This window comes from Ruditapes philippinarum, unplaced genomic scaffold, assembly GCF_026571515.1.
Source record: "Ruditapes philippinarum isolate M1 unplaced genomic scaffold, ASM2657151v2 ctg312_1_1_1_1, whole genome shotgun sequence".
Classification (NCBI taxonomy): Eukaryota; Metazoa; Mollusca; class Bivalvia; order Venerida; family Veneridae; genus Ruditapes; species Ruditapes philippinarum.
Window position 1 is genome coordinate 103,074 of NW_026860715.1, and position 13,269 is coordinate 116,342.

Sequence of the window (13,269 nt, forward strand, 5' to 3'; positions counted from 1 at the left end):
TTTGCGGAATTATGTATGCTGTTTGATTTATAGAACTTGTAAACACACAAATTTCCGGTTGTTTTCTTTATATTTTCAAACATGTAAAACAGGGTTTGCAAATAAGTTTGACAATAACACATGGATTGTGTCATGCCAAATTCATCAAAAAACCCTGTGTGGTACGTGAAAATTATAAAATAGAGATGCTTCTGGCATTATATTTAATATATGTTGTCGTGCATAAAACCTGACAACATATTATTATGAATTTCTAAGTAATAAATTGTGCCGACTTTTTTTTATTACAAATTATTATATGATTTATATGTACTCTGTTTAAGGTTATAATTGTTATTTATTTTAAAGGCAGGAAATTACAATTTTAATTTTAGTTTTAATTTAAAAAAATAATGAAATAAACATAAAATCTTTGTCTGTATCAAAATATCACATTCAAGGAGTTACAAAAAAAAAGAAATAATTAAATGGTAATTTTGTTGAACATTTGTAATGAAAATAAGATATAAAAACATAGCAGTAAAAATCACAATCATAACAAAATTATTATTTATCTTTATTATTCATGATATTGATAATGTCATTATATTATCTAAATAATATTAAAGTAAATAACTAGTAAGGCGATTAGAGATAAAAAAAAACAACATCAAATCAATGAATATCATGCATAAAATATTTTAGATTAAATACTAAAATGAATTATTATATAGTAAAGAGATTTTACTTTTCAATATTCAGTAAAACGTATCAAACTACCATTTTTTTATGATCATAAAACTTACTTATGCTAAATTATTTTATTATTTCTGTGTTTTCTTAAATATATTTTTATTTAATTTCTAATATTAAAATAATTAAACAAAGTCAATCGTATTTATATATTTGATATGCAGTTGTCTTTATTTCAAACATTATAATGTGACACTATTTGAATAACGATAACATAAATATCATACTTATGAAGCGCAAGAACATAATGTTATTTGAGAAAACAAAAATGAAAACATTGATATGACAAGAGATGCTGTAATATTGTCTGTTAGGTACAGAAATGTCTTTGTTTCTTGTCAAATAAGCATTTTGTTTGAAACAATAATTTTGTTGTTTCATACATTAACGTAAAAATATACATTACAAAAATAAAACAGAAACATTGTAATGCTTACAATTAAAATCTTTATTTACCTGGTGTTTTATTTTTACTTTTTGCCTTTCTATAGAGTCCCAAGATATTGTTTATTAGAAATGACCTTGACCTTGACCTATATCTCAAGTGTTATTGTAATCTTATATGTTAAGGTAATTGCTATACCCCTTGGTCATTTTAAATAACTAGTAGATAAGAGTTATTTCAGTTAAAAAATACCTCTTTGTAAAACTCGAATGTTTAGCCCTAAAATGATGTTTCCTTGACCTTGGGTGTTAGGAATGCACGCATACGCACGCATGTCTTCAGAAGAGCATACACGGTCATACACATAGACGTAGAGTTATAATATTTAACATTATCTCACTTCCTTATGAGATTTGTTTGAACAATATATTCATTTATTCATTATCAGATTATATGTATATAATGTTATATGCGACACATTACCTATGAGTTGAAATACCGGGATAAAAAGATCGATATGATCGAAGTCAGAAATGCTCTCTGTAGAATGACAAGAGAGAGCAATAAAATTGCACGAATCTCACGTGCATTTTACATATATCTACAAGTATATCATCCTGACAAGCTGCTGGTGTGTTTTTTCCAATGGGTATTTTTGTCTGAGACAACAGCTGTCTAGCATCTTTACAAGCCATTAATGTGAAATGTTTCATCTTAATGTAAATAACATTTACGGACAGTTTTCTAAAACCAATAACACATATGATCCTTGTGAAGACGTTTAAACAATGCGATACAGGTATATATATATATATATATATATATATATATATATATATATATATATATATATATATATATATATATATATATATATATATATATATATATATATATTATATATATATATACATTTGTACTTGGTTACATATAAATCATGTCAAATACACAACGTCATTTATAACTAATAATTATCATTTTTAATTAACTGTTTAATGTTTATTGTTATAAACATAATGAAAATCTTGTCATTTATTATAGATTTCCACTTTCATCGATTCATTTAAGAATTGACATATTGAAGATTTCATAAAAAGTGGTATATATGCAAACAGCTTTTCTTCATGCGTGTTGCAGTATTAAACTTTTCTTTTTACACCAGGTTGAAATCGGTAGCAAAAGTCAATAACAAAAATCAATAGTATTTGCTTTTGTGACGATTTAATTTGGATATTACCTATTTATTTAAAATTTATCAAAAATGGAAGAGAAATTGCAATAATTGTCATGTCGGTTATCTACAAAATCTACACGTCATTCATTACGTCACATAATTAACACTGTTCACTTCTTCTTCTTCTTCTTTAGTATCTTTAAATTAAACAGATTTTAAAATAAATTTCATTATATTTTACAAAATTATCATATCATGTTATACAGTGTTTTAATGTGTATATGTTTACTTTTTTAAAATATAACTTGTAACGTAAACAATCTATTATAATCAATACCAGTGGCTATTCAAAGGAGGAAAATAATGCTTTTAACAAAACAAAAATACAAAAAAAAAATCATATTCTCAAAACCGTGAAGACATATAACATACACACAAAGTTTTCATTCATATCTTTATCTTAACAGACTTGTTAAAATAAAAGAAATTGAATCATTTTTCCCTCCCTACCTTTTCCGGCAAATAAAATTTAAAAAAAAAACAACAACACAAACAAGTAAGCGCCTATAATTCTTAACTCTTAACTTGTTGCCCTGTTAAGGGAAACTTTAGCATTTGTTAATGAAATTCTATTTATATACATCATTTTTCACTTTTATCATGAAATATAATTAATAGATTATATAAAGAAAGCATCATAATAACACTATGGTATAAAATGATTTTACAGGAATATTAAGAAAAGAAATTGGTACATTTTAGAATTTACTCAAGAAACAATTAATAAAATTTTTTTTTGCATAACAGTGTATCTAATTTTGATCAAATATCTGCAACATGTAGTTATATATAAAATGAATACACTATGTTAAATATATACATTAACAAAAAAAAAAACGAATTTTAAAACTCAAAAATAAAATGCAGTGGCCTTTTTGCCCATGGTAACTGTATCCTTCCCTATCAGGTATCATCAATACAAAGTAATGAAAACAGGAATTTGAGGTACATAAATCATGTAGCGTTCTTGCACAAACCACTTTATATCAAAGATTATTGATTATGTATTCTGAGAATTACAGCTTAAATTTTAATCTTGTATTTACTTTCTAAAATTTCAAGTCGTAAACGAGTGTAAGATTTTTGTATATTTTATGTGATAACTGTTTTATAAAAATCATAGAAAAAATAGGAAACATTTTTAAGTTGAAAGGCGACGTTCACAGAACGCAACCCCCTCCCCCGACATACCCCAGGCGCACCGACAAGGTACCCAAAAGGGCACTGAACTAATAGTTCATTTTAACAGTATTTAAATCGTGTAATAAACATCCAACCATTATCATTGAAACCTTTGAATTATTATAAGAAAAGATAATAAAAATTTCATTTACTGAATATATATTTATATTAGGATAATTACACTTACTGCTACCGGAGTGTCACACTTTATTGTTTATTTTTTGTGGTTTCTTATCTATAAAATATCCTTTTCAATAATTTAGGTCAAAGAATTATAAACTTCATATTATCATAATTGTATAATTTGAAAAATTGCAAATTCCTTTTCCATATCCTAGTCTTTGATAAATAAAAAAACATACAACAAAAGTAAGCGTTCACCTTTTTAACTCTATAAATGTAGCTATTATTCCAAGCATTATAATACTAACCAGTCTTAAAACATAATTATCAGATGCAAAGTTTCTTTTCTAATAAATAGAAAGAAGTATAACGATTTCAAAATAGTAAACATTGTGAAAGATCGATTGTTTGAAAAAAATGTATTTTTTATCCTGACATTAAAAGCAGATGCACCGTCCAATGCTCATTGTCTATAGTCATTGCTTTACGGTAGCTTAAAACAAGGCTTTCACTAGCACGTCAACGGAATTGATGTTTTTTACGTACGGTAGCCTTTTTTATTTCAGGATTTTAATCAAAAACTAACAAGTGAAATAATTGGAATGACATGCCACCATGACATGCCTAGACATTTTAGAATTTTATAAAGCAAACATGAGTGTTTTTGTAAAGCATTATTGTTTAAAAATGTCAACTACATCTGGTTGTTTTGCTAAATTAAGGTTTTTACACGACTTATATACAATTAAAGCAAAGAGTAACATTTAGAAACATTTATATATATTTTTGTCATCTTACGTTTTCTATATTCTCGAAACCGATGTCAATAATTTCTTAATTATTAGATTTAATATTACATTACAAACACTAAACTATTTCTAAAAATCAATTAAAATGATTATTTGTTATTTAGTTTTCTCACAACAATTTCTTCAAAAAAAATATTTGGATATTGAAAACACATCTCATGGAATGAATAAATATTTAAAGAAATGAAAGTCATATGTTATCACTAAATGTTACAAAAACTAATATAACATAAACAAAAAGTTGCTTTCTTAAATATTCAAGTCAGATATGTTAATTAAATAAAAGCTAAACATTTAAGTGAAAAAAAAAACGTTACAGTTTCTTGTGAAGTTTTTATCACTGAAAGAAATACTCGATTTTCGCATACTTGTTGCAAGAGGTGCATGTCCCGTAAAGCACGTTTCATTGTTACATGCCGACTAATTTCACATCATTTTAAATTCACTATTTCTAACATAGAGCTGCCAAATGATCAGATAAACAAAGACAGAATTTCAAGTAAGATTTCAAATATTGATACTTTTTAATTAACCTTAGAGATGATGTTATTGTACCTTTCAGAGGAGGACTCTTCTAGTGGTGAGAACGGAGGTGTGAACAGCCTTAGCAAGAAAGCAAGGTCGAAACGAGGTACGTCCGAAGTTATTTTCTTGCCTTGTTTTTCATCTTGTAATATCTAAAAAAAGATTCATTTTGTCAGAAAATCATCAAAAACAACAAAAAACACACACAAAAAAGAATTGACGTTATATACAATCAATGTAATAATAATCATAGTACAACATTAATTAACTGCAGCATTTTCTTGCATATTCATTAAGATGAAAACACGTTTGAAAATGAACGGGAATAGAGGAAATATAAACAACAATAAAATAACAAAAGAATTGACGTTATAAACAATCCATAAATACTAATTCACTGCAACATTTTTGTGTATATTCCAAAAAAAAAAACCTCACATTTTCATCAAGAAGGAAACACGTTTCAAAATGGACTTTCGAATTTAAAAGGGAATAGAGGAATAGAAATATAAATGATTTTGCTATTGAATGAACTGGCTTATCAAATGTAGATCAGAGCTTTACAAGATTCTTATTTGCAGGTTCTTTAGCAATTCGTGTACACAATTGTTAATTATTTCATGATTTGAAGATGAACAAGATGTTTAAGTTAATTGACTTCTGGGGCGGTGCCACATGGCAAACTAATTTATATTTTCTTCATGACGAATAAGTCAAAGTAATTGCTTTTTAAAGTTAGCGATCATATATTTATTTTACTTGCCATTTTATTCAGCAATAATTTGGTATTGTTTAAAATGACTTATTACATATTTTAATATAGAAGTATTAGTTTGTTTTGAAAAAAATGGATACGTGAAAGAATACAAATATGTCGGAGGAAGTTATGATATAGAAAATTAATTATTGTAAAGTATCTAATTTACTACATTATGGACCCTTTTAAGCTTTCTTTCAGTAGTGTTGTTTAATTCATAATCTTTACGAAATTTTCTTAGAACTGTCTGTCAAGATACAAGAACAAAAATCTTCTGTTAGAAAAAGAGACATAATCCCTCTTCAAATGAAATTAAATGTTGACAAGAATGTAACAGCACTATCAATCTCGTCAAATGGAGATAGTCGCGAACAATTTAGAAAGTGTAATCGGGCGGTTGGAAGTTTAGCTTGAAACACAACGACAAATTAAGCCGCATTAAAAAAGAAATCAATATAGAAGGGGGGATAACTGATATATCTGGTATGGCTGATATGGTACTCTTTTCTGTGTTTGACATGGATTGCTTTTACGAGGACAATCGTCAATTTATGCTCTAGAGAGGGGATCACCGCTCACATCTCTGCCAAGTGATACCAGATTCAATGCTCTCAGATCGTCATCTGTATTTAAATAAGTTATTGGATTTGGAATACATGAATTAACGATAACGTTTCTAAAGTAATATTACACTTCTCCATATAACATTCAAACAAGTAAACAATTATGTTGTATTTGACGGAATTGTCTGATTGATTGTCAGATTGATACGGATTTTACTGTCATGTTGACATTTCAATCGGAATGTTCTTTTTTAACAGGAAATAATGACCAAACTAATTATGATTGCATAAAATTTTTGAAGTACTTTGGACAAGTCTAAATTAACACTATTTGTTTAAAACAACTAAACGCATGATCCAAAACTATTTTGTATTTTTAAATGAGGAAATATTTCTCTGGTACTTACCTTTAAACTTATTCCAATATCCAACCTTTCCGGGGCTGCATACTGTTAAGAAAATATTACTCAAACCATCTTATTGTAATTATAATAAATGCGACCATGATTTACAAATGCACCTGAGCAAAATAAAGCAAAGCCAAAAATTATAAATCTTAACATTTGTCAGTTGTTTGTTTAGTTATTTTTTTTTTTGTTTCTTTTTACTCCAAAAGCATTGTTTAGTGTATGTTACAAAAACGATTTGTTTTCTTTACCGTTTATGAACAAGTCTAATGGTTCAGTCCGACCTTTGCATACGAGGTTCAAAGACGCTGAAATACTCTTTATAAATGATGATACTGTATCGTTGTCTTACAAACTGACTGGTGTCAATTGGTATTATTTCATTATCTTGTCTTGCCGTAGATCGAGCTTCTGATCTATTTAATGCATCTCCCAGTCTATTCTGTCAGTCTACACCGTCCAAACGGAAATCTATCCTGATGCAGAAACATTTTTCATATTGCCTGAAACTAATTGGCAAAGTATCAAAGAACGCTACCTGATGGTAACCGGAAATAGATATTAATGACATAGAAAAAAAGGATTCAATCCAAAAGCAGTATATAAAAGACTTCATGGATCACTTATTGAAGGTGAAAGCGTACTGATACTCTTTTAGAAAATAACAAAATAAACTTAATCAATCGGAGTTAATATTTTACAGTGTAGAACAAACAAGGTATATTGTTATGTACCTTTAGGTCTATTCATATCTTCTACAGTATAGATAATATTGTTTTTCAATTTTTAGTAGATTTTTATTATTCTGAAGGACGTTTCGTAAACTTTTTATAATATTGGACAGTGTTTTTGAAAAGAAGATAACTAAAACGAATCTAATGAAATTATCAAATTTTATCATACGCTTCATATTATCATGAAATTTGAGTTACTGGAATAAGTGCCATCTATATTAGTCTTTGACATTTGATTTTCTCATCTTAAACACTACAGTTGATCCGTTTCATGAAAAGCATAGCAAGTTGACACCAAAATGATAAAACAAGTTGATTTTAAAACATAAGTATATTGCAAATTATTTGAAAATTAGGTAACATAGGTTTGAAAATCAAAGTAATTTCAAGTGAATTATGGGGATGTAGAATAGATAAGAATAAATAACACAGTATGTCAATAAAACAAAGAGATAGACGAATCTACACATGCCTCTTCACTTTTTTCTTTATAAATGAATTAATTGATACTCGCATGTAGCACGCTACCTCTGACAGAAGTGGACAATTCCTCGGGCACATTAATGAATGATTTACGGCTAACCTGTCAGACTTTTCTTGTTATAAACAATATTTAGACGTCACTGTCCTTTGTCACGTGACAAAATTGCAGGGTCAAAGGTTGCCATGTTTCCTTTGGTGTGCCTTTCATGTTTGCCGTTTTAGAAATGGGCATATCGTGACTGAACTGTGTAATGTCGACATTGTATTTATTTATAGTCGGTTCTTTACCATACAACCAAGAAAACGGCAATCCTCATAATTGTTCTTTGTTTTAATTTAAAAACAAACGAAAACGTAAAGCTAGTAAAGTGAATATGTGGTTATATTAAAACAAAGAGTGGTGCATTTTTAAAGTGTGTATTATCAGTTTAATGGCATGCGATTCAGTTTGAAATAAATTCGAATCGAGGTTTACAAACATGATACAGTGGTTTATTTAAAAGACCTCAGAATATTATTTCCATTCTGTTTACATGTAACCATCTTTTGTTCAGTAATGATTCCTCTAAGACGTTCGGAATGAAATGCATTCATGATTCCATTGCACATTGTCTACTGATTGTCATGCACTGTGTTGATTCCTCTTATGTATTAAAAGGCATAAAATCCGCTCATCTTGTTGATATACAAATGGAAACCTACAAAAATAATGGATATTCCTTGTAAGCTAGTAGCTAAAAGCTCGTTTATCATAGCATCTCTTGATGTCTAACATTTTAGAAAACAATTCTTATATCTTAAATATCAGGGTTAGGTAAACATGTGTGGGATTTCAAATGATTATATTTCACATAAAAACCTCATTTTATGAATCTTATCTAGTTCTAAATTTTTTTACATTGTAGAATAATACACTTACCTTTACTTAATACCACAAACTGTTTGTCAGTGTTTATTTCACTATTAGGTACTCATGACATATAATATGTATATATTCTGATATTGTATTTCTTTTTCAGGTCATAGTGGAATTAACCAGCTTGGAGGAATGTTTGTAAACGGTCGCCCTCTTCCGGATTCAACTAGACAAAGGATTGTAGAGTTGGCCCACAGTGGAGCAAGACCATGTGACATTTCTAGAATTTTACAAGTATCAAATGGGTGTGTTAGTAAAATTCTTGGACGTTATTACGAAACCGGTTCTATAAGACCACGTGCAATAGGTGGAAGTAAACCACGTGTCGCTACAGGAGACGTTTGTAGACATGTTGCGCAATATAAAAGAGAGTGTCCCTCAATATTTGCATGGGAGATAAGAGACCGACTGCTAGCTGATGGTGTCTGTAATCAAGAAAATATTCCAAGTGTGAGTGTCTTTTGTAATGAATTAATTGGTCTATGTGTAGTGCACTTGAGTCTTGGTTCGAATATATCTTGCTTTTTGTTGATGTAATGCTCTGTTTGGCATACCAGTAAGTTTAGTTATTGTATATTAGATGTAAAGGGAATGAAAATGTAGAAGGAAGGCATGTATCATGGACAGTGAAAGAGTCCTAATATATATTTGAATTAAGAATCCGAAAAAAATATATGCATTAATATTGTCAGAATATTCCTTCCTTTTGAATACTATTGCTTGCTCAAAAATGGTCATTTGGTTTGAAAACAACCAAAGGATATTTCATTGAAATTAGGAATGCGTCTTAACACTTCACAATTTGGTGTGTGTAACAAAGCATACCAGAATCCTTAAACATTTCAATCCATGCACCTCTTAGCTGCTATTTATAGATAACGAAGGCAATTTACAGAGGTAATGCTGGAAAAATAAATCATCGATATTTTAAAATCAATTAATTCAAACTAGAATAAGGGTGATGACAAACCATTTACTAATCAGTTTACTCACAGTGGCGGCCATTGAAAACTCTTCCCATTGCTATACAGTTTAAACAGCGTGTATTTCAAGCTCCTCAGTAAAGCGCGGGACACCCTACGGTGTTGTCCTTTCTTCACTCAATATACGGCACGGCATCTGCCTCGCTGAACACAATGCCGTTAAAACATCAAAGAGCATAAATATTAATAGGGGAATGTATGAAATCGTAAGGGATATTATATTTATCGCATTTGGTGAGAAAATGGCTACATTGAGTTGTGTAAATGGCTTAGTTTTCCCTTTGCCAACGATTTAAATGTCATTGAATTGCAGTATTAAAAATACGTTTTTCCTGAGACGTCATAACCTATGTACAACTTACTCGATTTAAAAGTAATTTACATTCCTGATGTTAACTAATTACAGAAGGATTTGCATTATAGTTTATAAATATACACAATTATTTTTAAATTGGTGTCTGTATACATAGTAGTTAAGGAGTCTAGTAAATAGTACTTTATTCATAGCATCATGAAATTTAGAGTATTAAAAAAGAAAAAAATAACAATATCAGATTTAGAGTATGTTCATTAATGAAGTTTCAAGTTGATTCAAATGCCATTGTTAACATATTGCAGTGTAAACTGTCTTGCAATGAAAATGACAAAAGATTGACCACTGTATGGTTAGCGTTTCTTAAAAAGGATAAAACTATTTGAAATTAGTTAAGATAGCGTTTTACATAGTAGCATTTAAATGTTTTATCAGTCAACATTTTTGCTATGATTTAAAGATCTTTTCAAAATATTTTATGGATTTTGAAGATGTGTTTCTTTCATCATGATATTAGAGAATGAAATCTAGCAAATTTACAATAAGTCATAATTATATCCATCACCCATTATTTATGTTTTTTAGTTGTTGTTTTTTAAATAGATATATGAAAAAAATAATCCTTTCACATACTAAGGTATTATTATCTGCACTCAAAGAAGGGCTTATCAGTATGTTGATGTTTCTGGTTTATCTTTTTTGATGTTTTTTTTTCTCCTTTATTTTCCTTAAAGATAAAACATACAAAATTGTTTATATTCAGCACAACAGACTAATGATTTCCATAATTCCATAATTGAGACCATCACTGTCTTGTCTGACAAATATCTTTGAGCCAAATTCTCATCTTTTTGCCAATTTCTAACGGCAAAAGCAGTGAAGAAGAAAATTTAATAAATTAAATCATCCTCTTCAGTGAGCTGGCTCTGTAAGAATGAGGGTATTCTTAGAAAATATTGCATAGTAACAGCGTGTCACCCAGGTGCCCATTAATTATAACAAGAATATCTTTATCTTCGATTGTCTTACTGTTTAGAGTTTTGCATGGCACATTGCAAGTATTTTCAGTTCCAAAATGGCACATTGCAAGTATTTCCAGTTTTAATATGGCACATTGCAAGTCTTTCCTGTTTCAACATGGCACATTGCAAGTATTTTTAGTTTTTTACAAGACACATTGCAATAATTTCCAGTTTCAAAATGGCACACTGCAAGTATTTCCAGTTTCAAAATGGCACTTTGCAATTATTTCTAGTTGGTGAAACTTAACCTACTGATTTTCTTAAATGGACTTATCCCTTCCATATGTTTAAGTGTTTATTATCAATTTTAAGGATATCACGATGTTAATTGAAATTTGTCCACCAAACAGTATAGACCCTGGTCAGACAGCATCGGTTTGCATGTTGACCTGGCTCTATACTGATGGAAAAGGCCAATCACTTCGGTTCCAGAAGTAAAGTTAAGGTTAAATTTTTACATGAAAGAGTTGCAGAAATACCTATTCACAGCTTATTATCTGATTATTTCAGTTACTTTTTTGATCACATGAGTTTTAAAAATGTTTTACAATTTTGATGATCTGCAATTAAATATCGTAATACTGTAATTCACTTAATCTACGTGTTTTGTTTTTTTTCAAATGATGTTATGAGCAAATGCAATTTTATTTATTTATTTATTTATTTATTTTTATTTATTTATTTTAGTAGTATAAATTTATACTATAACATAATCGTACAAAGGTTCCGAATACATTTATTATTGTTGGTTTTTAAGTTGTCACAAATAATTATTCATTTTCTGCTACATTAATTCTTCTAACAGATGTTTTTGATAAAAGCTATTTTTATCAACTACATTAAATGTCATCTGTTAAAAGAAATAGATAAGAAATTGTTGAAAAGCCACGATTCAGAGACAGAACGTTGATATATTTTGATACTCACTTTGTGGATGATTTTAATACATGTATGAAGGATTAGATCAATAACAATGGGAAATACAATTCAACATTTTCTTTAACTTATGGTATTTTAGATATATCAGTACAATAACAAACTATATTATACATTAACATTGTCTATAAAATCAAGTGAAATCAATAATACAAATAATGAAATAATTTTTCAAAACATTTTTTTCATTGAATAAACTTAACTAAAAGCATAAAATGTCTAAAAATATTTTTTATGAAAAAGAGAATACAAATGATTTTATAGTGTTGAATTTTAAATGAGAAAAAGTCTTTTTACTATATTAAATATAAGTAAATAATGCTTACCTGTTTGTTTTTCAAATAATTTACATACAATTTCTTATGTGTAAAAAACACACACACAAATTTTCCGAATGAAATGAATGAATAGCTACAGCAGGTTAAGTCATTATAAAATAATTCTCTCAAATTTATTTATTTATTAGATCGTAATTTACCATTATTTACCTCCATGGGCATTTTGAAGCCGTATAATTCATTATCCCATTCTCCTGTACGATTTACAAATTGTTTTATATTTTCTCGTAGTAAATTCCTGGGCTCGTGTTACGGTTTGGTCGAAAGCCAGAAATATTGTAAAGACACCGGAGAACAATGTGACCGATATAAGTATGAAAAAAACATTAAATTGTTTTGAGCTTTTGATGTAAATGGGACTCTTACAATATAAATGCATCAACAAAGATATAATAATACCAGATGTCACTTTCATTTAGCGTATATTGTTACGTTATAAAACGTGGAAATATTTTAATACCGGCGTTACTGAAGAGAAAGCCTTTTACGTAAGCTCTCGGAACAAAGACGTCGGAAAAGATATTAAATAAATTCAAAATATGTGGTTAAATTTGACAGATCTACAAATGTGGGACGTATGTCCCAACTTCTGAAACTCATTTATCGGTATATGGGAAAATTAATTAAATGAAGTTTTTCCATGTCAACGTCAAATTACTTGTACGGACCAACATTGGTCTATAGAAATTCTACATGTTCTCTATGACGACGAATGCTTGAATTAAAGACATTTTTACCTTTCATTAAGCAAACTGAATCGCCTTCAACAGGATTGATCGAAAAGCTCAGTTTCCAATAGCTTCTATGGCGGCTAGCGTTTACCATCG

At 28.8% G+C, this 13,269-nt stretch overlaps 1 protein-coding gene across 4 annotated transcripts in view; it reads left to right on the top strand.

Annotated features, from left to right (window-relative positions):
* LOC132713154 (paired box protein Pax-6-like) overlaps positions 1 to 13,269 on the top strand; it is a 47,288-nt gene that overhangs the window by 21,334 nt on the left and 12,685 nt on the right. For all 4 annotated transcript variants that reach the window (XM_060695635.1, XM_060695634.1, XM_060695636.1 and 1 more), the window contains exons 3-4: positions 5,028 to 5,096; positions 8,954 to 9,300. In XM_060695635.1, the coding sequence (XP_060551618.1) occupies positions 5,028 to 5,096; positions 8,954 to 9,300 (416 nt within the window). The remainder of the gene's footprint in view (positions 1 to 5,027; positions 5,097 to 8,953; positions 9,301 to 13,269) is intronic.